Raw genomic sequence first — 24,389 nt, forward strand, 5'->3', positions numbered from 1 at the left:
CGCCATCTTCAGAGTGCCGCAAATGAAACACGTAAAAAAAGGACAGAAAATAGTGAGAGAAGGATAAAGAGAATAAAAATTGTGTATGTGGCGCCATCTCTCGAGTGTAAAAATAACTATTTAATAGAAGATAGAGCAAGAATTGAATATATGGCGCCATCTCTCGAATGCAAAGTTAACTACTCACTATAAAGATAAAGAAGAGCAAGAAATGAGTATCAGCGCCATCTCTCGAGCGACTTTTTAAGGAAATATTTTCAACACTCAATAGATGGCGCTAATGATTAATTCTTTATCTCTATCTTTGTTTTATTATCTTCTATCCTTCCTTTTCGAGTTTCATTTGCGGCACTCTGCAGATGGCGCTGATGTCAGTAGTTTTACCCTATCTCTATCCTTTTTCTATTATTTGCTCTCCTTGTCTAGAACACGTGCTTTCTTCGCACGATTATAGACTAAATGTGAAATGTAAAATGAATATATTTTCATTATTTGTTTTTCAAAATTATAATGTATGAGATATAAAAATATGCAATAAATGTTAAATATATAATTTGAATAATTTTTATATGTAGCATATATATATATATATTATATATATTTTTATATTTTTTATATCGTATATATATTTTATAAATATTTTAATATATTTAATTTCTTATATATCATAATGATGTTCTCAACTTTTTAAGAACATCTTATTATTTTATTTCACTTTATTAATAAAAATCTACTTACCAGAAAATAAGAAAATAATCAATTTCCTATATTATATTATTAAAAAATATTTGCTTGAAAATATTAATCAAAAAAGCAAAAATATAAATAAACAGGTAAACAAATATTTAACATTTCTTTATTTAAAAATATAAAATATATTCATAAAATATTTTATATTATAAAATTATTTTATAAATATATTATTTTATAACATTAAAACATAGGAATCACGCATAATGATATATCAGACTTTATTTTCAATTTTCTACCTGTTTTGGTGTCTCCAATCTTTTTTTCCTTTTTACAGTCCTTTTATGCTTTATGCTTTTTAGATGAATATTCCATTGAAATTCTCCAATAAATATCCTATCGCAAATCTATCAGGGAAAAAATGAAATTTTTAATTCTAATATAAATCCAAATATAAACCAATACTAAAGGATTAAAAATTCAATATAAAAATTTACATCACAATATTGTCTTTCCTCGTTGCTACTATCACTGAATTTTTTATTCTCCACCGATTCGTTCAAAGGTTTTTGTTCAGGTTTTTCTCCTCTTAGCACAGCCTCGATTATTGCCACAGCTGGTTCATATACACAACTGTCCCATTGGTTCACATTAGTAGAATCTAATGCATAAATTGGTGGTACCTACAATCATTTTTAAATTAAAATACAAAATAATTTTATGTTATGAAGATAAAAAATATTACTAAAACTAATAGACAAACTATTTATTAGATAACACTTAGAACACTTTGTACTTGTCTGTCACTGCGACGAAGTAGACGATTCATAATCCATTTTTGCTGTTTTTTCGCATACCTCTTCGTAACCATTTTTAGGTCATCAATACCCCTTTGCAATAATTCTTGTCCCTATAAATGAAACATTTATTTATATATATCAATATATATGTATATTAATATAATTATTGATTGACATTTTGACATAAAATTAGTAGTGGAAAGAAACGTATTATATTTCCTTCATCAAAACTCATTGCACCAAATCTTTCCATCCACAGACGATAATTATATTTCTACCAATTTCAAAATTAATATCAATTTTGATCTCTATTCATCTGAAATTCGAAAATTGTAATCTGTTAGATATAATTAATAGGGGGAAAAATGAAAATTCAAATAATTCAATCAAAAGATTCTTTCACCTGGCAAAACTCATAATAGACAAGCAGATATAAAAAATAAAAGGAAAAAGAAAAGAAAAGAAAATTAATTTATCATCCTTATCTTCAAATTGTAACACATTCAACGAGAACTTGAAACTAGGTAAAAAATCCATACATCTATCTTCGCTTCTTCACCGACCATTTACTGCTCTCACCTTTTTCTCTCCCTTCTCTTCTTCTGGCAACACAAGGTAATCATGAAACTCTTTGAACCCGATACTTTGAAAAATGCCTTTCGTATAATCGATTGATCTGAAATAAACAAAAATAAATAATTTATTCAAATCTATTTCAAATCGTTCCCGTCCATTTTATTTTATTCTCGAACAACCTGTCATAATCATTTGTACAATATTTTTTCCTTTCTTATATTGATATCAAAATATGTATATTATAATCGACATTTACGAAATATATTTTCTCCTTTGATAACACTACAATTATTTTCTATTAATAAGCCATATCGTCGTAATCCATTATTAATCCAAATTTTACAATACGATTTGTAATTCAAGTATAATAATATATAAGTATCTTAACGATCTCGAAAACATCCAGCTAATCAAAACTTTTACCAATATAAAAATATAAGAAATATCATCATCGACAAGTGCAACTTACTAAGACTTCTCATTAATTAAGCGCAACCAACGAAATCAACATTCGGTCCTAAAATAGACAACTCATCAGACTGCGATCAACCCCGATATTATATTCAAGAAACTCCATCGCTGATAAAAAAAAAAAAAAAAAATTGAGGAAAGGAAGAATTTCGAAGGTGGAATTTTAGATAAGCGTGAAGGGCTCGTTCCATCGTCTTTTGAACAACACGTCTCGAGATCACGTTCTGTGGCGATCGTGTCACGGCTCGCAAGTGACTGCATTTTACAACCATCTTATCACGGGTTGATAGTGATAACGGGGCGAAGCGAGGCCGAGCTTACGTGGCGGGAAAAGGCTCACTTGCTCGCACACGTGTCAATGCCAAATATGTACCTGCCGAGTAGAAATCTGAATCTGGTTGTGGCGGTGTGGGTGTGCACGTGCACAATCGTGCTCTCTCTATGGGTGTCAACGGGGCAGCCAAATCAAAAAGTCTTGTCTCGTACGGTTAAGATCACGATTTAAATTCGTGCTCGTGATGTTTTCTAATATCTGATAATGAGAATTCTTTTCATTCGAATGTGTGTTCGTAATTGTTCCAGATCGATCGATTTCAGATTGTGATCGATGTTAATAATAATATTGCGATTTTTAATACGGGGAACTTGTGAGTGATATAACACGCTAGTTAGAATTTTTTCTTTTTTTTTTTTTTTTTAAATAGAGATAAGTATGGTCGATTAAATTTTATAGATAAGTTGATTCTTGCGGATAAGAATTATTTTTCTTAATTACATTTTGTACTTTATTTTCGTTGAAACGTTGAACTATCGACGATAAAATAACAGTGATAAACAGTATTTATCAAGAATACAATAGAATTTTAAATGGGTATTGACGTAGTTGGATATATATGGCCAAATACGACATGAAAAATGAATTTATGAATTTCTGAAATATTTATACGAGCGTGTAATATTTTATTTATTAAAGGAAAAATTTCCGACAGAAAATAAAATTTATATTTTGTTGCATGCACGAGTTGAATTTTTTTTAAATTTCAATAATATTGAAACAAAAAAAGAAGATGGTCGAAAACGATTTTGTTATTACATTGTCATTCGCAAATGTACTTATTTGTCAAGTTTGAAAATTCCGATCTGTCATCATCGTAAAATTATCATTCTTGATCCTAAGAGTGATATCAAGACATCAAATTATATAATATCTCTCTCGTACGAGCAGATGCAAATCATAGTTTTTTTAATTAACACCCTATGATCTTTACAACTTGATATACTGCTGAAATTAAAAAGAACGGTTTCAACGTTGATAACAACGTTATTTTAACAATCTTTTCGTTTCGATACGTTTTCTTTTTTAGAGAAACGCACGCAAAAAAGATATTTACAAGGACACACGATACATCATTTTCGAGTAGTCAATATTTAATGAGAGTCCGCGAAATCTGTATTTTAAATGATCATCAGAAGACGAGTTAACATCATTTTTTATTGCACTACAATGTGTCTGTTGAAAATACGATATCCAGCTACCTTCTTTGACGCTAAAAATGTATAGGAAGCAGGTATGTTACGATGAAAGATTAATGGTTACATTGGAAAAAATAAAATGAAAAGTTTATTCTTTTTCGAGTTTAATTTTCCTTCCATCATATTATTATAATATTTAATTACAGTGATCTTGTTTCGATAAAAAAAAATTCTTTGGATCGTTTTCTTCTTTCAATTAAAAAGAAAATGCCATTTAAAAAATTTCTTAATGAATGTTTGCTATGATCGACATAATAACGAAACGATACACGTACGTGATATTTAAGTCACATAAGTTCAAATTAATTTCTTAATGATCACGTAATTAATTTAACTAGTTATTTAATTTCTTGCCATTGATTAAATCTTAGATCCGTTGATAAGATTGAAGATAATTAAAAAAGAATAGAAAGAAGATAATAAAACTAATAGTTTATCAAATTCTCTCTTTCCACTTGTCAAAAATATCCACTGATATTTTTATCTCTGTGATAATATAATAAAAATAGAGGTAGTAGTTAATTAAATTCCTCGTTCAAAAAAAATTTTTCATAAAATCCTACTAATTTATCAACCATGAAATTACATTTAACCTGTACAACTTAACTTTTATTTCTAAAAAATCTCGATAACAAGCATAATAAATCATAAGCAGAAACTATACTCGATAAATATTTAACTATACTTCCAAAAATTTAATAAAAATCCTATCTTACATATGCACAATACAATACGCTCGTGCGATAATCCGATAAATTTCGAAAAGCTCATTATATCTCGTTAATATAATTAACAAGCGGCAACCAATTGGAATCTTTCAGCCGTAGTAAATCTCTTAAAATAAATGCAAATTGACCAACATCGTGACACATCGATATACTCATACATTAACTTTTAAACCCATTTAAAACCCCATTAACTTTTTTGCAACAAGTCTCGTTAACACCTCTCTCTCTCTCTCTCTCTCTCTCTCTCTGTCTCTCCTCGTTTTCTCGCCTCGCCCATCCAAAGATATCGCGCCAATTTTCCACGAATCAATTGCACATTGATTCTAAGCATGATCACAATTATCTACAGCGATTATGGATGTCATTAACAAAGCTTGAAATTAATGATAAAATCAATTCAATCTCTCGCGGGATGGAAATAAAAAAAAAAAATGCGGCAATATAGTATTGCAACAGGTAATAATAATAATATATTCTGATGCCAATGGCAGGTGTGCAGTGATAATGACAACTAATACAGGGCAGTGGTGGTAGTGGCACAGGTAATTAAGATAACGACGGGTGACAGTAATGATTATCGAGAATGCATACACACTGGTATCAACTATTTTTGCTACTTGTTGCCAGGCGGTCGTAAATATCGTTTACTTGTTTCACGCAGGGAGTTATGAACTTCTTACGATATATCGTATCACGTGAAATGTTGATTGGCTGCATCGTTATCCTTTCCCCAAGTCACAATGTTGGTATTGGTGCAAGGATTCGAAAGTGTGTCAAATTCAATTCCCAATTAACTTCTTTTCCTTTTGTAAATATTGTGACTGTGCATGTAAGCTTTTTTTATTCGAGCAATGATTTCAAAATATTTTTTTCTTCTTGGATAAAGATTATGCGTGATAACTTAAATGGTGACTTTTTTTTTTATTATCATTATTTTATAAACTGGATAAATAAGAAACACTTTATTTCAAATTGGAAATTTAATTTAAGTGGATAACATCGAACAACTATAATTTGTTAACTTGGATTACTTCTCAAATTTGAAAAGAAAAGTTTTTTCCACGGGTCTATAAACTTTTAAGTAGATTAAAATCGTTGAAGGAAACTTAATCAAATACGGAATCAATTTGTTTTACATTAAATTAGATTTATATTAGAATTATATTTTTCTTGTAAATCCTTGGAGCACAGTTTCGATCTGTGAATTAATTAATTCAGATACGTAAGAAAATAAACGATTCTTTATAAAAAAAAAAATATCATCATAAAGATAAATGTTTATTAAACGTTGAACGATATTATACATGTTAATTTTATGAGAGAGAGAAAAAAATATTTTCGAAATGCAATCTTCTGTATCTTCTTGAAAACAATTATAAAAACAACAGCCGTGTAACAAATTGTCCAATTAATTTCAGAGAATGAAAGATCGTATCGAGAAGTTTTATATTTTATCACAATTGTTATTCGCCTCTTACGCAAAAATTATTCTCGCTGAATTATTTTAAACGTTCAAATTATAATTTCAATTGTAAGAATGGAAGGAAAGAAGGATCATTTCATGAATACGCGCCACGGTATAGAACATTGCGCAATATAATGGCGAAAGTTAACTTGGCCGTAGTTAATATGCGTTATACACGATAAAAATTAATTTGTTTCCCCTGGGAGCCCCATCCGGTTGAATAGAAATTGCTACTCGATCGATTGCTACAGATCTGCTCGATAAATTTTTTGCATTACCACGAATGAAATTTTACACGCGTCACTTCACACGATTGATTCGTGCATATCATTTCGCTACTTTTACATAACCCAACGATATGTCGAATCGTTTTTTTTTTTTTTTATATATATATATGGATTTGGATGAATTTCAAGCGAAAAGTCAAAAGAATTTAGAAAAATTTTAAAAATTTTAGAGATTCAAGAATTTACAAAACTTAAAATCTCGAAAAGTCAAAAACACTCGAAAAATTGAAAATTTGAAGATTTGATATTTTGATATTTTTAATAATTTGACAATTTGAAACGATCTAAAAATGTAAGGATATTTTAAGGTATAAAATAACAGATAATCTAATAACTTAACCATCGAAGTGATTTTAAAATTCGAGGAAAATTTGAAAAATTAGAAATTGTTTTGCATTTTGCAACGTTAATTAAATATAATTTGTCTTTTTAAATATTTTATATAATATAGTTTGTCTTTTATATCAGATGCAATAAAATAATATTTATTACTTTCTTGATATACGATATATTAAAGACATAGATCAATTAATTAAGATTAAATTAATTGAAGTTAAGTTGATTTCATGTTATACAGATTTAAGATACACGGGAATATGTACACTGGAAAGTGGCCATTGAGCGAAAATAAATAAATTAATTATAAAACTAAATATTTATTAGTATATATCAATAAGAATTAAACGAAAGGGGAAAAGTTTAATGCAGAATGACTAATTCAATTCAATTCAAACACATAATCAGATATATGATTAATTTGTAAATGTTGCAAATGTTATATCCTTGATGTCGATCTTGTATTCGAGCAGTATTAATAACGAGGAAGATAATTATCAATCACTTAGAGCAAATAATCATAATTTCAAACATTTCTAGTGAAATAATTGCGAAAAGATTAATCAGTTAAGTAAATCTATCGTCTGACAGTTTTGTTTACTTTTTCTGTTAATTAATATTGACACGAACAGATTCAATTTTCAATTATAATTTTATAATTTTAAAAAAGGATTACGCTTCAAACGATTAAGTTATCAAAATCATTTTGACAGATCAAGTAATAAATTATTCTTTATTATTTTGCAGTGCACAATGAATTTAATCAAGTTTTAACTAAAAAATAAAATTAATCCTTTTAATCGTACATATTTCTTTCTTTCTTATACCAAAAAGAAACGCATTTCTATCATTAATAAAGGTTTAAAAATAAATATTCTCTCACAAAGAAATTTGAAAGGATAATCATTCAAGAATTAATATATGAAAAGAAGGGAAAAAATGTATAGATAAAAAAATTAATTACATCTCATTATCGTTCTTGAAGAAATAAAATCATTATAAATGGAGAACAAGAAAAACTTGTTTATAAATTAAAGAAAAATGCTCGAAATTTTTTGTTCAATTCAATGAATTAAGAAGCACAAGCTCAAGGAAAAAGATCAAGGAATATTATAAAATATCGATCAATTTGTTAAAAGCAATAATTAAATCTCATATCTCGAGGCGCGTGCAAAGAGGGAAAAAACACACTTTGGAATAATTTTCCGGTATTTTCACGATTTATGATCCAGAATTTAAACGATCGATCATCAAAATTCCGAGCGAAACAACCTCGTATCCACGTGTCAGCCATTATCAATATCTTATTCTCGATTAGCAAGAGTATCATAATTAACGAGCCTATCCGTAATGAGCGAAAGGTATTTAATTTGCATACAAGTTGCATCGAGGAATAACCAAACGATCGATTTCGCGAGAAACACGGTAAACCTATCGGTATTTATAATTAATGTCTTCTTTTTATTCATGGAAATTTGCGAGTGTGACAGGGAAAATCCATCTTGCGTGAATAGATATTTTACGAGGAAGTGAAAATTCGTTGAAAATATATAAAGATTTCTATTTGCATGTGTAACTATTATTTAAAATATCTTACATATGTAAGTAAATTTCAAGAGAAATGAAATATAGGTAAAAAAATTTTCCTGACACGTATTATTTATTACTTTATTCTGTAGTGATTGAAAACGTATTTAACGTAAATTTAACTAACCGTGTGATGAAAATTGATTTAAAATAAAGAAAAATGAAAGTGAATAGAGTGAAAACATAGGAAAAATTCAGTATGAAAGAATCGTTAACTGGATACTTTTACGATTAAAGTTAAAGTTAAGAGTAATAATTATAAATATATAAATATATAGCATTGACCAGTTAATAAATTATTAATACATTTCAGAACAAAAAAGAAACCTATTATATATTATAATTATACATTAAAGAAAAATGTGAGAAAAAAGGTACTGAGATCATCATCATCATCATCATCAAAAGAGATAAACAAAAAAAAAACCGACAAGAGATCTATCATTTCTTATTAAGAAAAGGAAAAAATTCTAAATATAAATATAATAAAAACGAAACAATGTTAATGAATAATGAACAAGAATTTAATTTGTTGTTCATCCAGCTTCATACAAAATTTCCTGTAATTAACCAGTCTCGTAGCTTTCGTATTGGTACACTATATATTAATCACACCTGCCTTCTGAAACTTTGATGTTCCACGGTCTGACGTCATATCCGGCAGAAGCCGAGCAGGCAGTGGCTGTGAACAGGAGCATTTGCATAATACGAGACATGCTACTTGCAGAAATGTTGTGAGCTACGTAAGTAAGGAACGATACCATGGAAAAGGTTACAAGACGTGTAAAAAAGAAGAGTCGATAATTGTACGAGATATAATCATCGGGAAAAAATATTTTGACATGATCTTGTTTCTCGTTACACGAGCAAAATATAATGAACTTGTTCCTCGTTACACATGTAAAATTATTGTCAAACGTGTGAGCCTTAAAAAAATTTATATGGCACGTGTCTTTTACCATGATTACCACGATTAATGCTTCGTTTCTTTCAATTTTTGTCGCTTAAATTTTCAAATATTTAAATATAATTGAAAACTCTTTTGCTCGAAGATCTATGTTTATATTAAGCATTCCATCAACCAAATATTACTCAAATATTCTACCATTTAATTAAACTCGATGTTTCATCATCCAAACATTACACACTCCTTTTGAAATAAACAATAACTATAATAAATAAACTTTCTATCTAAAATTTTCCATTAATCAAACAGTATTATATTCTCTAATTAATCTATTACTCAACCCCTATTACAATTACAAATCTAGATTTGTAACTACTTTTTTTATTCCATCTTCATCCTTATCGCCATTTTTAAGAAAGAAAAAACGGAAAAGAAATAATTTTTACCCCTTTCGTTAGGCGTTGAGCGAATTCTTCCGAAGAGAAGCGTAGCAGACTTTTCATAGACGTCTCAGCCCCCAGTTCCCATGAACTCCTTCGAGACGTCGATGTAATTCAGTCGGAACCCCTTGACTGGCTCCATGTTGCGTACCGCGCATTGCACGTGCCGTAGCGAAGCCGACTGCAAATTGGCCTGACGGCGTAATTTGCATAGCTGCTGGTGCAGCGACGCGATGAGCCGCTCACTCGACACGCACGTATATGTACGCAATCGGCGATAATTAGCGATAACTGTCATTGAAAGGAATTAATCGCGATAAAGCCGGGAAAGTTCATGATTGATAAATTCATGGGTGAATTAAGAGAGAAGAATTCAATGTCGATGCGCGATGTGGAAAGTAATTAATTTTTCTTCTATTGACACTTTATTGGAATTATATATTTGTTATTACAATGGTATTGGATCGTTGGTTAATTTGTTTCAGAAATATTGAATTTAAATTCAAAATTAATAATATTGAATTTAAATTTAAATTATTGGACGAGCATTTCTTTTGACCCTTGATGAAAGACATCCTTTGCTTTGTGGAACGCCGAATTTTTTTGTTTCAAAGGAATATTAATGGGAACAAGAATTTCTTTTTTTTTAAATTATGTAAAAATTATGCAGGAATGATATTAAATTTTTTTTTTTTTATTTGACTGTGTAGTGTAACACAAGGATGGATGGGGAATACGGGAATGGGGGAGATGCGTGAAAGGAGATGAGTGTCGGCTAGAAAAATTGTGTACGTGATAAAGAGGACGTGGAAAGAGAAAGAAAAGGGTAAGTGTAAAAAAAAGGGGTAACAAAAGGGTGGGAAAAGGGTGAATAGAAAAGAAAGAAGGTGTGTTTATGTGTCACAGAAAGAGAGGTAAAAAGAGGGTACTTGTGTGTTTATGTGAAAAAGAGAAGAAGAAAATAAAGGTAAAAAGAGAATTGTTGCGGATGTATAAGAATGAAAGAATTGCTGATTCTTTAGAAGAAAGTAGAAAATTTATTAATAACAGGAAATTAATTGATTCTTATTATTTTTATAAAAATTTTGATCAAAATATAATAATAATAATATTAATTTAAATAAAAAAATTAATCATATATTGAATAATTCTTCTCGTTCATTTCACATTGCAACTATTCTCAAACTGAATTCATTTCACAAATTGGAATTTCACATTGTTTGTAAACGATAGTTACACGTCTCGCCATTACACATAGTCTCATCAAAATCTCGGCTTACATTCTCAACTTGAATCATCAAATTCCACGAGAATCAGGTAGCAAACGCGAAACGCTTTGCTTATCACTGGTATCATAAGCTCAAGGTCTAATGGAGTCGTTGTCAGGATTAATTATTTCACTTACTTTAGATTGGCATACGAAACTATTAAAGAAATGTGGGAGAAAATCGAGCATCTAATATATATATATATATATATATATTTCTTGACAGCAAAAAATCAAATGATAAAAGACATTGCTACAAAATACAGATCTGAAAAATGGAAATTCTTTTTTAAAAAAATTATTTAATTGAACAAGAAAATATTTAAATAGATATATCATATTTGCTTTCATTTTATGAGTGAATAACAATTATAGAATGAATAGAAAATGGAGCTATTGTAATGTTAATTTAAATATAACAAAGAAGCATTAATTTGTACAAAAGAGATTTTGTAATAAAATTATATTTTTTTTATTATTCTATTGTTATGAATTAATTCGATGAAACAATTCATTAATTCGAAACATATATTCTCGTTTTAATTCAAAGCAACTAAAATAGTTGAAGAAAAACGAGACGTTGTTTTCGCTCGAGATAGAAATACGAAATTGTGACATTTTATCGAATTCTTCGTATGTCGAATTCGCTGTGTCAGTGTCAATCGACGATTTTATGTATGCAAAAGTTTTCCAGTCGAAACGTATTAAAACCCGTTAAATGTTATAAACCAAATTACAATCTATCCCAAAACGGTCAGCGATTTTTACAAAGGAATTGATGACGAAAGTGGAATAGATAAGAGAAAAATGTGGCGTTGAAGAACTTTTTCTGCGGATTTAAATGCGATAGAATTGGATTTCTGTTACGGAAAGCTGCTTATATATATATTTTTTTTTGAAAACTGAATATATAGAACAAAATTAGAATATTTGCCAAAGAATTTATCATTATAATATTTCGATCATCTTTTCTGATATTTATAATTCTATGAATGATATCATTCAAAATTTGGAATTTTATAATAATTTATCATTGTCCTTACATCCTTTGCTGATAAAGGTTCATAAATTTACAAATTACCAAACTTTTATCATAATCTATTATAATCTAATATCTTCTTATATCTTCCTAAAATCGAACACCAATTTTCTTTCTTCTAAAATCATCGGTTTCATTTTTCTAAATCATTATTGTAGCGAACACGTTTGTTATATTCATTCAATAATTCTAAACGTTTGTTATACGATATAACGGCGCAACAATTCAAAACTCGAGGAGAGATTAAATCATTTCTCTCCTAGAGGCGCACAGCCCACGATACCAACGTTTCTTTCCGACAAGTGAATTTTTTCACCTGACCCATAATTTAGAAGCGATTCAAGGTGATCCTGTTACGTGGTTATAACCCGGCGCGGAATGTTCTTTATCTGAGGCAACACAATCGATTGGCACACGAGAAATTCATTTCACATGGGTAACGAAACTGGTGGAAAAACGACATGGACACCGGCCACGAGGTATTTCCAGTCTCCTTGTACCCTTTCGAAGAACCGTTAGCCGGAGAAAACGCGTATCTGATAAGGCCAGGTATCGGATTCGATTTAACCGAAGTGCATTATGCAGGCAGCACAAACTCGTATCCCAATAGGGAAAATTGTATTGGCTACAAACGAGGTTTATTGTTTTTATTCGATCTAATGTGATACTTTTTGTACAACATTTGAATCGCAAGAGTTGTTGATAATTTGGATAAAAATGGATTGAACGATGTGAGAATTTTTGATTTTGTTAAGAAGAACATTGTGTATGAATATTGTTATTTTTATATTGCATAGAACATCGAAGGTTTCTTTTTAACTATATTAGCACGTTTGAAAGAAATTTTTTATTTCTCTATCCTTTGCAGTGTTCTAACAATCGATGAAATTTATGTGTACTGCATGCTGTGCAATTTAAAAAATTATTGTCGAATGTCATTTTAGATAAATACAAAATTTCTTAATCATTTCTAGACTCGAATTGACTAGAATTAGAATAGATTGAAATAGACTAGAATTGAATTTTCCACTTTGAGATATGCATATCATCTAAAATTTTGTATCGTATCTTAATTAAAGAGAATTACATATTGTGCATTTATGCTTAACTATTTGCTGCTTGATCATTTCGATAATTAACACGTATAATATATATTTAACAGGTAAGTTGTTTAAAAAATTTCCATCAGTTGATATTAAAATGTTGAATACACAAAATGCCGAAAGTTTCTCCGTTTACAGATTGCTAAACTTTATTTGTATTTTCTTTTACAATGCTACGATTCTAAAATTATCTTAAGAAATATATTCGCGTTTAGTAACGTCGAAAAAAGTTTCTCAATAATTGACTCGCCAATTAACGTCATTCAATGTTGGTTTTAATAAGAGAAATGTGTAAAAGAAGTATATGCTAATGAAAACGTTAAATTAGCGATAAATGAATAAAGATTCTTTAATACGTTCCAAGAAGAAATTTAAACTCAAGATTCTGCTTAGAATATTATTTTATGAAACATCGTTTATATTATTGAAAACATCGTTTGAAATATCTATTTCGCGTCCAAATTAAATATTTAATTTGATTCTCATAAAATTGTAAGTAATTAAAGCGAATGCAATTCTCGTAATTTCAATCAATATGCATATTTATATTGTTTATTTGACACATAACACCGCTTAAATAGTATTTCTTCACCTTTCGTTAAATACTATATCGAGTAAATAACATAAATTAACATATGTTTCAAATTCATAAACTTTACTTTTAATTTCAATTGTCATGAATTTTTCAACAACTAAATGTTAAACTAAATGTCTAAAATTAAACGAAATCAATTATTTTCTAATATTTGATTACTAAAATAATTTTAAAATCAACAATGTAAACGATTACATAAAAATTTGTATTATTTAATAAGTAAGAATCCTCTGCCCTAGAAGAATTCTTCTAATCCGACTTTCATTTTACAAATAAGACAAATCAATCCGACTTTCCATCGAAACTTTCATTCGCGAACAAAAGAGAACTCCCTTTCTTATCACCAGCAAGAAAGAAAGAAAGAAAAAAAGAAAAACTCCCGATTTAAATTCCCTCAATATCTCACAGAAAAATGTTCATCGAACCGCGAAGCGTTTTAGAATCGCAGCGGTAAATCGGCTTCCTAGATGCCAAAAGATAATCGCGATTCATCATTCGCTCGTGCTTTACTTCTTTCCCTCCCGCCACTTTTCCTCGCGGCTGGCTACTTCCTTTATTTTCTCTCGGGCATCCGGTCGACGCGCTCGCGATTTCCGGAAGCGAGTAAGGCGAGAGAGACCGTAGCCTTCATTCATAAAGACCTGGCGTGCTGCGTACGAATCACGTGCCACCTTATACACACGACGTGACTCGTGAATTTCGAGCACCGTGAAATATTCGCGTTCTCGATTCACGGTTGTGTTGTTCTTTCCGCCACGATGAGGTTAACCGAAAGAAAAAGGGAGGAAAAAAGGAAGGGGAGAGGGAGGGAAGGAACTTTCATGGTGGAAAGATGAAAGGTAACGTGGAAGTGTTTGAAGATAATAATCGGTTAGAAAAGAGGTGGTCTCGAGAGGTGGTTTTTTTTTTTTCATGATCTTTTTCTTCCACCGAGCGTAATTGATGAGTACGTCGGGTAATGAGTTGTTAAGGACTGTATAGATATAGGGAGATCGGCTCTTTTTTTTTGTTCAAACATGTGGGGAAGTATAGTATAACGAGTATACGTGTGCGAATATTAAAATTGATTTGGGAACGTTCTTTAACGAATGAAGTTCTTGAAAATTTTCTCATTCTTGAAAGGAGAGATGATTTTTTTTGTTTTTCTTTTTTTTTTTTTTTTTTTTTTTCGTACTCATGTCACGATGAAGAAATTATATTTCAGTAAATTAATATATTTCTATTTGTGTTTATATATGTAGATGGATAATTTTTCTAATTTAAATAATTTTAATCTTTGATATCACTATGTTTTAATAATAAACTTGAAAGATAAATAAACTGTATATATTTATATATTCAGCTTTGAAATAGTTAGTTTTTATATAATACCTTCGATTAATTATTTTCGATTAATTATTTCTTTGATGTAATATAATATTATTAATAAATAACCATGTAATTTGCTATTTAATGAAAATTTGATTGGACGATATATCAGATAATTGACGACATTAAACTTTGATTCTACTTTTAAAATATTATTACTTAAAATAATAGATTTTGTAATAATTTTGCAAAGAATAATTATCACACAATTCTATCCATTTAAAACTGTACAAATTCACTCTCTGTCTACAATCTGCAATCCTATCTAAACTTCTCCAAAAAAAAAAAAAAAAAAAAGAATATCGTGTAAAACTTTTAATCAATCTACCCGAAGGTAATCTACGAATCTATTATAACAATTGTTACAGAACTGCCATATTTTTATTCATTTAAAACTTCAAGAATTCGCCTGCCTTCATTTGCAGATTCTATCCAATCTAAACTTTTCGACGGAAAAAAGAAAGAACACCATATTATTCGAAGAACTTTTAATCAATCTACTCGGACGAAGAGAAGTAAGAGAAAATTTTCAAGCGAACGATTCGTCGAACGGTCTGGCGAGCATGGATCGGAGGACCTCGACGAAAACACGAGAAAAACGAAGGATAAATCCTTGAACCGGTAGACCAGACTCGCGTGATATAAAGCACTTACTGATATAACTCGTGCACTTACGTGTTGGACTTAATCCGTTGCTCGTTGTATCTCCGATGAAAGTCAAGCAGTTCCTGAACCAGACCGGTCTCCACCATGTCGTCGACCCTTCTGTCCAACCGATCCTCGAGGACTTTCTGCAATAATTTCGGAGAAAACGGTCCTCGAATTAATTGGCCGCGATTCGACACGGTATAATCTATATGAAGAAACGGACACTTTCCAATTATATTTGATCAACGTGATAATTTTTATTCGGATAATTTTTAGGTAAAAATATTCCTTAAAATCTATAGCTTTTGCATCTTTCGATAGTTGTCACATTGTCTCGATCAATCTCGATGAAATTTTCAGTATGTATTCTTTAATTTATCATTGCAGATAATTTTTCCAAAAATTTTTTTATACACCATCTGATAAAGTAATCCCTCTGAGCTTTCAAAAATTCAATTTCAAGTTTGATCCAATTTTAAAAAAATTATTTTTATCTAAAGAATAATCGAATATATTGTTCGCCCAAAGATCGAGAAAATATCGTAAAATCAAGGCCTTGTCATATGATATATTATGTAATTTACATTTAATTTACATTTTCAAGAATATCTTTTTTGTAATGCAAATTGTATTACGTGTTTCTTTATTTGCAAATAAAGAATAAAAGCCTTGGAATCTCGCAAAAATGAAATATCTTTTTTTTTTTTTTTTACATTGACAAGCATTTTAACAAGCAAGCCCGATCACATTTTATTACAATCAATGCTTTCGTGTAAATGTCACATTTCACACCCACGATTGCATTGGTAGCAATCGAAGTTGCCAGAAGGAGTATCGTAGGTGTTCAGTTTCTTTGAAAAGTTATTTCCGTTTAGTTTCACAGCCTTTAAAAAAATATCTTTGCAAAATATTTAATTTAAAATTTTGCCTTTTATTCAGCCTGTGAAATAAATTCAAGAATATCTTGACTTATAACGTAAATAATCAAGGATTATTTCTATTTTATTCTTTCTCTGTTTCGCTGTTCTTTGATTCTTCAAAATCATATTTTATATATTATATTTGATCAAGAATATAAAAAAAAATTATTAAATAAAATATACAGATGGGTATACGAATATTCGATTATATTTCCATGATATTTCGATATCAATGAATTAGACACGAGCTCGAAGGTTAACACGTACCATTAGAAAAAAGAAGAAAACGCTATTGTGGCCTTCAACAGGTTTTCAAATTAATTCGTCTCTCTCTCACACTTTCTGCTCGTTCCTTCTCATTTAATATGTACTTGCTAATAAGTAAAACGCGTTAAAAGAGTTCTTCCATGTCCTCGAAATCGTGTATAAAATCATTGACTGGTCGGGTACAGTGATTCATAAAAATAATATATTTAATGTATTAGAAATTATTGTATTAAAATAAAATAATTTATTAAATTAAAATAAAATAAATTTTCAAGAGATTAATTAAATCTAAAATTTGTAAAAAAAGAAAAAAGAATAATAAATACTGAAAGAAAAACGACAAACTTGTTTTCAAAAAAAAATTATTAACACGTTGCATTATTATTTAAATTATATATATATATATATTTATACATGAACTAAAAAAAATATTAGACTAAATATTAAATTTTTGTTAAATATCTGAATATTTCTATGTACATATGAATTTTTAAACAAATGATTTATACTGTAATAAAATATTTTTATCGTTTTATATAGATACATCTATTCTAGAATCAGGTCGAAGATAAAATTTAGTGTCCAAACATTTTTGTGATTCACTGTATAGCGTATCGGTAGTAGGTTTCAACGTGACTCGATTTTCGATATGTACGCATTAGAAATGTACGAAAAGAGTAAAGCCATTCATCGATATTTGACGGAGGTCGGTGTCGAACAACGTTACAGGTTGTAAAGACACAGATGGGATTAATAGTTAAACGGCCAACAGTGGACCACCAACAGATTTTTTTATCGTTTTATCAATCATTTTTTTCATAGTTTTATTGGATAAACTTTGATCGTCATCTTTTTGAAAGATTTCGTTTTTAGTATTCATGAATATTTAAAAATGAAATTTTCATACCTTTTAATAATAAAATTATCTTAGTAAATAATTGATGAAAAAATATTAAATAAATTTCTAGAATTATAGGTTTGTATTATAATTGTATTATAATTATAAATACATTATAACGTAAGAACAATTTTACAACAGAAAGAAACAACTGAACAACTAGAATGAAATATAAGAACATTGGAAATATCCAGAGTTAATAAAAATAATTGCTAGACGTCCTACATTATAAATTAATAATTTTGCAAATGATATTCACCGTTATTCACAAAATTAAGTTAAATTAAACATGTATTTTTTTTCTGCGCAAATAATTATATGACATTTCGAAATTTAATGTTTTTATCATGAAATAATGAAAAATTTATAACTCTATATCCTTCGTTCATTATCATATTAAATATTAATTGCATTCTAGTGTAAAAAAAAAATAACCGACAAAAAATCTATACTTCAACTTCCAACTTTTATCACTGATTAAATACAATAAATTTAGTAATTTAGAAATTGATGATGTCCACACAGGATTCAACTTTTCGCAATCCACAAACGATGGCTTAGTTCCACTTTTGGTAACCATCGTCTCTCTCTTTCTCTCTCTCGAAAAAAAAATCCCGCTAATTAAGACGAGTTTCACGAACTTTTAATATTTTTAATGCCACTCCCCATGTTTCACCATGTTTCACTGGATGTTCCGGAGCGGCAATTAAAAATGTTTTATCGGTACGAAGATAAAGGCAATAAAAAGAGAAGAAGCCACAAAAGAAATGAATTTGCAAGTCGTAAATCGATATTACGAATCATCCTCGAGGCGAGTTATAAATAATTTTATGACGTTATCTTATTCCACCTTAAAACACGTCGAATATTTGATCAATCGACCGGAGAATTTCCTTTTGCTAAATGTAGACTTTTGAAAGGAACGAGGTTGGACGTCGATTAGAAATTCCGATTCCGACAACCAAACGGAATTCGTGCAAACGTTAGATGGTTTAACAACGAGATGGTACAACGTTTTCACGAGATGGTTACGTGAAAAGGGTATGCCTAAAAGTTAGCATGATCGTGTCGAAGGCAAACAGAAAAGTTTGGAAATCATTTCTCTTTCTTTTCTTTTTTTCTTTCTCTGCAGAATATAAAAGAATGTTTAAAAATTATATTTACGATTGTTTTAAAATTACTATTGTTCGCGTTTGGAATTTTGATGAAATTAAATATATAATCACGTTAATTATTTTCATTTAGATTCTTTTATCGTATTCAATCTGACTTTAAGAATATTTATTTAAAATAATTTAACAGTCTGTTAATTTAAAAATTGCGTATTAATTTGCAATTCAAAACGATTATTATACTCCATTTAATTAGCTGAATAAATTACTCTTTCGATTTGATATATCGATATTAAAAAATGGCATTAAAAATCAGGACAGTATGAACATACGATAAGAAAATAAACGGTAATAAGATTAAAAGTTTCAAATTTTACAAACGATCTTATCTCCTCTTCAACAAAATTGATAAATTTCTTTTCTTTTCGATAACTGAAACAACTTTCAAAAGGAAACATTACACGTGCCCTAATCAAATCTTCGACTGAGATTTCAAGGTAAACTTGAAGAAAGAAAGAAAAAAACGAAATAGAGAGAGAGAGAGAAAGAGAGAGAGAGAGAGAGAGAAAGAGATAAAAATTTGGAAACTTCCCAGCTTGGGAAACTTAGGAAAGAAACCTGTTACAGCATCCCCCTAATCAAATCTCCAAACCAAAGATTCCAAAGTAAAACTTTGGAGGAAGAAGAGGCGGAAGAAAAAGAAAGAAAGGGAGAAAAATTTGAAAAATTCTTCCCTTCGTTTCACAAGAACCAACCTAATCGAACCAAGATTCCAAGTGAACGAGAAAGAGAGGCGGAGAGTAACGGAGGAAGGGAGAAACGAGAGAGAGAGAGAGAGAGAGAGAGAGAGAAACGGAAAGGAGATATACACGAAGAGAGATAAAAAAAAGCAGCGGATTCCTGTCCTTGTAAAATGGCGGGACGCGACCAGGCGTGCACAGCTCCTTGGACAGCGGCGGATCGTTCTCACGCTCGTTCACGGTTAAAACGCGACCTCCGCAACCCGTTTCGGTCCGCGTTCGGTTTAAATCGTATTTAAATGCCGAGTGAGCCTCGCGAGCTGCACGTGCGCCTCCACGGTTTCATTCATGGGCGGCAAGCGCGTCAATGACGCAAGATTCTCGCCCGGCTCGAATCGCTATTTGACGAGCACAGGGTATACACACAGACAGGCGCACACGTACAGATACGCGTGCAGACGAGGGCAGACGTGATGCCTCCTTCGGCCACGTTTCGCTTATCGCGTGGAACCGAACCAGCTCGTTTCTCCGTGACACCGCGCTCTCGAACGGGAAAGATGAGAAAGGGGGAAAAAAGAAAGGGCGAAGGGGACAGAGGGAAGAGGAGGAGGAGGAGGAGGAGGTGGAAGGAGATAAGATATTACTCGAGAGAAAAAGGGTTTTGTTTGTGATATTTGAAACGTCGAAGAATATGTATATGACGATTCGGAAATAGATGGCGCTTGTTGAGAACGTGCTGCTGTCGAGTGACAGCAGGTGGTGGACAGGTGTAAAATTAAGTTCGTATCGTGGAATTTTATTAGAATTGGGAAATTTAAGAGAAAATCGTTATTAAAGATATGATAGAATTATGTTTTTGTTTTAATTGAGAAAAGTTTTTAGAGATTCGGTCGATCGAAATTTCGATAATAATGAATATAACTTGAAAATATGGGATCAAGAAAGAATATAATAAGATAATGTAAGAGTTGAAGAAAACCACGTAGATGATGTAATTTGCGAACGGTTAAGAAAAAAGAAAGCGTAAAGAATAAAAGGGATTATTGCTCGGAGGATACGCTTTCATGAAAATTTGTAGCCGCCCGAGAAATTTGACATTGATGCGAATTAATAATGGCCAGCTTGATGGATTTGATCCTGCTTCCGATTAAACCCTTCAGGGATTGGTAAATTGCCTCTTAGCGGCCGATGACTTAATCCTGGTTTATCCCGAGAAGTGAAAGCCGTTTCTGAGACCTTGCAATATTGTCCGAAGTTATTAAATGAAGTAATGGAATCTCCTCTAATTTAAAAAAAAAAAAAAAAACAATCTGTTATAGAACATGCTCTTAAATTCACAATAAAATTTAAAAAATTTTTGAAATATCTGATTGAAACCACCTGTAATTACTTTATCCATCTCACGATCATTATCAACCACATCAAACGAATAAGATTAAAACAATCGTAAAGATTTAAACGATCTGTCGAAAAATCCGCCCGTACAATCTCAAAAAAAAAAATCTCGTCCATTCTTTCCACACTTTCGATACCGCAACCAAGGAAACGAAGCCACAGACCGTTCCGCACCACGTCCCACCGCACGGTGACCCTGTAACCCGATTCATCCCACCCTTAAAAATAAACTGAAAAATCGAAGGGGGGGAAAAAAAACGAAAAGAACCCTCTCGAGAATAGGCGCTAAACGTTTCGAATAAAAGCCGGGAACGTGGCACGTTGCTCGCTAGTCAATTATAGCTTCCGCGCGCAAGTCGATCATCCAGGAATAGGTCTCAGTTGGGGAAGTGGCTCGTAAAGTAGCTCGTGATAAATGAAGGAGGAATCGTTGGATTCTAAGGGTTGCGATGACAGCGACGCCGGTTAATACTCCCGTAAAGACGTCTAATTCTCGGTGGTTTCGAAGCCACGACGGAACGTTGGGGTTTACGTAACGGCAAAAGAGGCGATGATATTCCTCGGGTTTCACCCATATATGGCTGAAAGCGGAGGAACCGTGCTCGAAACTAGAAAGGACCGGCTGTGTATGCTCGACTCGTGGCCAAATCGGGCCAAGGTCCTTCCAGAAGAAACAGAAGTGGAAGACGAGGTGGAATGTGAGCGCGTGCGAATTTTCGCGGCCCTGTTCTCCGATCCGATTGAGTTCCAACGTTGGATCGGTGGATTAGAAGGAACAGCTGGTTGAGTAAAGTTGGGTATTGGGTTATGTTTTAGAGAGAATGTGATAATATGGTAGAACGTGTATTATTCAAACATGGGAGTAGGAAATCATTTTTCTTTCGTAAGACAATCATGATTATTAAGAAAATGTTGGAGATGAAGAAGACGATCAATCAAATGAAAATGATCGTATTGTTGGAATACAGGTTGCATAAAACTTATATTTCTCGTCTTTAAAATAAAGTTTATAATCTACGATGATGAATAATTTTCAGAAGAATTATTACCGTGGATACTTTAATAATTATTGAAAAAATTCTAATCGATCAACAATATGAGAAAATTATAAAAAATTGCAAAACAAATCGTATTGTCTATCATTTTCTTAAATAATCCAAAACGAAGTACTAATAATATGAATATCAATCAGAATAGCGAATCATAATTATAAATATAAAACAAAGTTACATTTTCTAAAAACAATATATTGCACTTTTTCTTTTAATAATACATTGCCAAATCCGAAAAGAATAAAAAGAAACCAGAATTTATTATTATGAAACATTAAACATATCTATTTGACAAAATGATCTTGAAAATTATTATCTCTTCCACAATAAATATATAATTTTTCTTAAATCACTTTCAAAAGAAGAATATTCATATCTATATCTATATATCTATATAAATGCATTTCGAAACCAAAACGATTATCATACAAACTAAATTATAATTGATAAATCATCTTACACTCCATCATCGCATTATCCAATTAACATTTCCATTCTCTCCACGAAAATCCAAATCATTTATCATGATCATTTTTTTCACCAGTTTACATCACACAGATGCAGATTCCAGATAAAAAAGATCTCTGCCACCGACCACCTCGTCTGAAGGTGAAAAAGTCAATGACTCGATATAGGACCGATTTGGTAAATATGCACGAGCTTCACGTATATGCGTGGGTGTCGATTCGTCTTTCGACAACAAGAGACGGGTCGACGTTTCGAAGAAATCACGCGCTTTATGTCTGATAATGGTTCGACCTTGACATTAAAATTTTTACACGGTTAATTAAGGATTGTGAACAGCTGAGAAGAGGCAAAAAATCGGTTGAAAAAAAAATGATCTGACAGATTGTGCATACAAAACGAATTGTATAATATAAACGAATATATTTGAAATTCTTAGAAATTAATTTTGATTCTTTTGATTCATAAAGGATTCATTTCAATATATTCAAAATTTCTACGAAACAACATTATCTAACTTCATTACAAGAACCTAAAACATAGAACTTAAAATAAATGTTTCAATACATTCTGCAACGAAATACATAGGGCAGAATTTTTAAAAAAATTAAAATCAATACCATTCCTTATAAAATACATGAAAACGAATTCAATAAAAAGTTAACGTTTTACCAGACCAAATATATCACCAGAATTTTTCCAAGGAGATACGTGTGTTGTATGTAATTTATAGAAATGAATTTTTTCCTGGAAAAATCAGAGTATGCCCGAGGCGTCGGCGTACGCTTTCGTGAGAGTATGGCACCGCTGAAAAAAGGGTGGTCGAATAAAAGAGATACAAATGTGTTCAGAAAAATTGGCGGGATCGCCTCCGGAGCCTAAACACTCGGGTGTGAGGACGAGCACCGACTAAATTTGTCCGCTAATGACACGCTTTCGACTCGTGTTTCGTGCGGCAAATTCGATCGTCTTCGCTTATTATCAAAATATCCCGGCCGATAATCCCAATAATACCCGACAAATCGGCTGACGTGTTTTTAGACAACCGGATATCGTGTGAGATTTATACGATTTTTTCCTCGATTCGATCGTCGAAAAACGATTTGCCTTGGGAATTTTTCTGTTCACGAGTCGATACTTGAATTCAATGGATAATGGAGTGTGATTTAAGTTTATTTAAGTTTTTAAATAAATTAAATAATTAAGATATTGTAGAGAAAAAAAACTTACGAATTAAATTAAAATTTTTATATAGACACGTGTCATATTTGTGATTTACATAATTATTGAAATTGAAATAATTATAAGAGATATTGCAAGTGTATCGAAGAAAACATACGAAACAAAAATATTTTAAAGAAAGATATATTTTTAATAAATAAAAAACATATTCCATAAGATTAGAAGATTTAAAAAATGGTATAAATTGTTTTGATATGTAAAAATCGACTCAAAAATAGTAAATATAAAGTGTTGCACGGAAGTGAAACAACCATTCGAACACCAGAAAAAACACCTCTCCAATCAAGACTTTAATTCCATTACGTCACCCTGAATTTCTCACCCTTCGCACGCAAACACTCGTGGCCTGACCGAGACCCGCGCGATTACCCCAAGATTAAATAGCTCGCACGCTTTTTCCCGGCACAGTGATCTCGATCCAATCAACGAGACGCTTTAGGCAAAGAGAGTAAAAACTA

The 24,389-nt window shown here is 30.9% G+C and overlaps 1 protein-coding gene across 1 annotated transcript in view; it reads right to left on the reverse strand.

Moving 5' to 3' along the window:
• Nucleotides 1-840: 840 nt before the first annotated feature.
• The window catches only part of LOC100868799 (tRNA dimethylallyltransferase), a 117,319-nt gene continuing 93,770 nt past the window's right edge, over nt 841-24,389 (reverse strand). Inside the window, exons 5-9 of the mRNA XM_012486194.3 lie at nt 15,868-15,983; nt 2,070-2,166; nt 1,487-1,600; nt 1,188-1,373; nt 841-1,097 (exon numbers count right to left, since the gene is read on the reverse strand). Of these exons, the coding sequence (XP_012341648.2) occupies nt 978-1,097; nt 1,188-1,373; nt 1,487-1,600; nt 2,070-2,166; nt 15,868-15,983 (633 nt within the window). The 3' untranslated portion in view covers nt 841-977. The remainder of the gene's footprint in view (nt 1,098-1,187; nt 1,374-1,486; nt 1,601-2,069; nt 2,167-15,867; nt 15,984-24,389) is intronic.

The sequence above is a fragment of the Apis florea genome, unplaced genomic scaffold (genome assembly GCF_048593485.1).
Source record: "Apis florea isolate Af1SG1 unplaced genomic scaffold, ASM4859348v1 contig_3391_pilon, whole genome shotgun sequence".
NCBI classification, from domain to species: Eukaryota; Metazoa; Arthropoda; class Insecta; order Hymenoptera; family Apidae; genus Apis; species Apis florea.